The sequence below is a fragment of the Austrofundulus limnaeus genome, unplaced genomic scaffold (genome assembly GCF_001266775.1).
Source record: "Austrofundulus limnaeus strain Quisiro unplaced genomic scaffold, Austrofundulus_limnaeus-1.0 Scaffold113, whole genome shotgun sequence".
NCBI classification, from domain to species: domain Eukaryota; kingdom Metazoa; phylum Chordata; class Actinopteri; order Cyprinodontiformes; family Rivulidae; genus Austrofundulus; species Austrofundulus limnaeus.
Window position 1 is genome coordinate 646,021 of NW_013952515.1, and position 3,242 is coordinate 649,262.

Consider the following 3,242-nt stretch of genomic DNA (forward strand, 5'->3'; position numbering starts at 1 on the left):
CTACGGACTCAAGCTGTGGGTGGCGTGCGACGCGCGCTCGAGCTACGCGTGGCGCGTGCAAGCCTACGCGGGCAAACACGACACCGGCGTCGAACGGAACCTGTCGGAGCGCGTGGTCATGGACCTGACCGAGGGTCTGAGCGCGGGCACCCTCGTGACCACCGACAACTTTTTCACCTCGCCGCGGCTGGCCGAGAGGCTGGCCGGCGAACGCGGCGTSTACCTGCTGGGCACGATGCGAGCCAACCGCGCCCCGAGAGACCTGCCGCGAGCGCTGCTGCTGAACGCCGACGCGACCCGCTACGCCTTCAAGCGCGACGTCTGCGTCGTGTCGTACGCGCGCCGAGGCGCCAAAAAGAAGAACGTGCTGCTGCTGACGAGCGCGCCCGAGCTGATGAGGACCGACCACGACGACGACGACAAGCCGCTCGCGCTGCGGCGCTACAACGCTACCAAGGGCGGCGTCGACAACCTCGACAAGGTCACGGCCGCGTACAGCGTGCGCAGGAGAACGCTCCGGTGGCCCATGGCGCTCTTCCACAACATCCTCGACGTGTCCGCGTACAACGCGTTCGTGGTGTGGCGCGAACTGCGACCCGACTGGCTGCCGGGCAAACGCGACCGTCGCAGACGGTTCATGGAACAGCTGGGGCTGGAGCTGACGGAGGCCGCGCGGGGCGGACGAGAACAACAACGACATCCTCCTCCTCCTCCTCGTCCTCGCGTCGACGATAAACGCAGCAGCAGGCCGCGGTGCAGCGTGTGCCCTCGATCCAGAGACGTTAAAACGCGCGCGAGTTGCGCGCGTTGCGCCTCGCCGATATGCCTGGGCTGCGCCGCGTTGCTCTGTCCCTCGTGTTGCCCACGCGGCGGGGATGACGCGTAGGCAACAACAACAATTTGTCTTTTAGAATAATATATCTTTTTTTTTTAATTTCATCTTTCGCTTACCCCTCTTCACAAACCAACAAACAATCACTCGCCGATATTTTACAACGTTATTTTTATTTTTCATGAGACACACGCGCACAAAATACAACAATTGGGATATATTTTTTTTCCACACACTCGTGAATTAAAAAAAAAGTACAAAAAAAACCGAGGGTTGTTGTTGTTTTTTTTTGTCCTCGTTACAGGTCGTTAGCGAGCGTATCCAGCATCAGCCTATTCCGCGCATCTTCGTCGTCGTCGTCGTGGCCGGTCTCCTCCTCCGCGCACAACCAGCACTCGCGACCCGTTTCGTCTTCTTCGTCGGAGAAGAGAAACCCCACCGGCGTCGATACCGTCAGCAGCATCGCGCGCCCGCACACGGGACAGTTGTCTCGCACTTGCGCTCTCGCGGGCGCTCGGTGTCGGTCTTGTTCTCGGCGGAGGAGGTCTTGTTCTCGTTGTTGTTGTTGTTGTTGTCGTTGTACTAGTAGTACGGCGGCGGCATTCTTTTTCTCCCGCTCCTGCTGTTTCGCTCGTTTCCGTTGTCGTTCTTGTTCTCGGCAGAGGTATTCTTCTTCTTCTTCTTCTTCTTGTTGTTGTAGTACCGCGGCGGCATTCTTTTTCTCCCGCTCCGCCTCCTGTTTCGCTCGTTTCCGAGTCATAACATAGTTTCGTACGGCGTCCGTCAGGAGGAGGTCGCGGCGTCGGTGGTGGTGTTGGTTCATCGCGGTCGTGTGTATTTTCCTTCGATTTTCTGTCTGTTTGTTTACGCGTAAGTATATCATAGTCTGTTGTTGTTGTCGTCGTTGTTGTTGGCGGCGCACGACGGGCACACGTTTCGCTTGCAGGGATCCGGGCGCGGGCAGGATTCGACCGTGACGATCGTGAAATTCCGGCAGACCCCGCATACAAACTCGTAGGTCCCCGGGTAGACCAGATTCTTTTCTCGCTCGAGACGTTCTCTGGCCTGCGCGATTTTATCCGGTTTGACGCGCTTCCCGCGCTGCTTTCTCGCGAGAACGTCCATGAAGATGATGATTCTTCTTCGTCTTCTTCTTAGCGACTCTATWTACTATGCGACTTTGAAAGAACCGCGTTTATATATACTACACGGGTACTCGTACTGGAAAAAAATCCGACCGATCGATCGGTCGGTCGGATACACACGCGCGAGCGTCCCCTCATTTTGAGTGAACAACAACAACAACAACAACAACAACAACAACAACAACAACAACAACGACGCTTGTGTTATAATAATATCTTTATTGGATAGCGGGTGTTTGTTTTGTTTTTAATATAAATAAATAATTCCCAGCGTTACAACGACGCGACAAACTCGCGAACGCGATCCATCGCGGCCTCGCGTTTCTCCGCGTCGTTCTCAAAGTCCTCGTCTCCGTCCAGAATCAAAACGGGCGTCGTCGGCTTCCCGCAAACGAGCCACGCTTCGTGCTTCGCGTGGAGCTGCTCCAGGTACTCCATCTCCACCCCTCGCTCCTCGGAACGACCGCGGCGCTCCAATCGCTGCGCGCAACGCTCGGGGCTCGCTCGCACGTACACGATGCCGTCGAGGCGCAGCTCGGGCTCGAAGCGCTCCAAGAGCCACGCGTGCCAGTCGCTGTACACGCGCCACTCGGTGTCGTTCAACGCCCCGCGTTCGTGCAGCGCGCTCGCAAACACCCGCGCGTCCGAATACACCGAGCGCTCGAACACGCGCACCGCCTCGTCGTCGACCGCCCGGGCGGTCTGAGCGCGGATCCTGCTCAGGCACGCGTACGCCTGGAACGTGTAGGCCCAGCGCCTCGGGTCCTCGTACAGCGAGAGCAGCAGGTTCCCTCCGCCGCGCCACTCCGACACCGGCTCGGGGATCGTGCGCCAGCGCGGGTCCGTCGTCTCCGACAAGATCCGCAGCAGCGTCGATTTACCCGCCGCGATGTTGCCCTCCACCGAGATCCGTTTCATCATCATCATCTCGGTCGTTTTTCTTCTTCCTCTCCTCCCGTCGCCTCTCTATATACACGCGCGTGTGACACGCCCACCCGCCAACGCAAAAAAAACCACGTAAACAACAAATTCGTTGTTGTTAACTCAAGCAGGTCCCGGAAGGGAGTTGGACGCGGTGCTCGACAACCAACCTCTCTTCTCCGCGTTCGAGAACATCTTTTCTAACGGTCGTCGCCTTGGACCTTGTCGTTTTGTTGTCCACGAACGGAGTAATAATAAATGTATACATATGTTTTTGAAGAGACGCGAGGTGTGTGTGTGTGTGTGTGTGTGTGTGTGTGTGTGTGTGTGTGTGTGTGTGTGTG

General features: G+C 57.3%; 1 protein-coding gene and 1 pseudogene across 1 annotated transcript; one reads left to right on the forward strand and one right to left on the reverse strand.

The window, feature by feature from the left end:
• Window positions 1-9: 9 nt before the first annotated feature.
• On the forward strand, window positions 10-688 carry LOC106521631 (uncharacterized; the record flags this gene model as incomplete). The annotated part of the gene is given in 1 exon segment (XM_014014277.1): window positions 10-688. A coding segment is annotated over 1 exon segment (570 nt), but the record flags the coding sequence as incomplete, so codon positions are not given.
• A 1,534-nt stretch (window positions 689-2,222) lies between these two features.
• LOC106521630 (deoxycytidine kinase pseudogene) lies at window positions 2,223-2,915 on the reverse strand (annotated as a pseudogene).
• Between the last annotated feature and the right edge of the window lie 327 nt (window positions 2,916-3,242).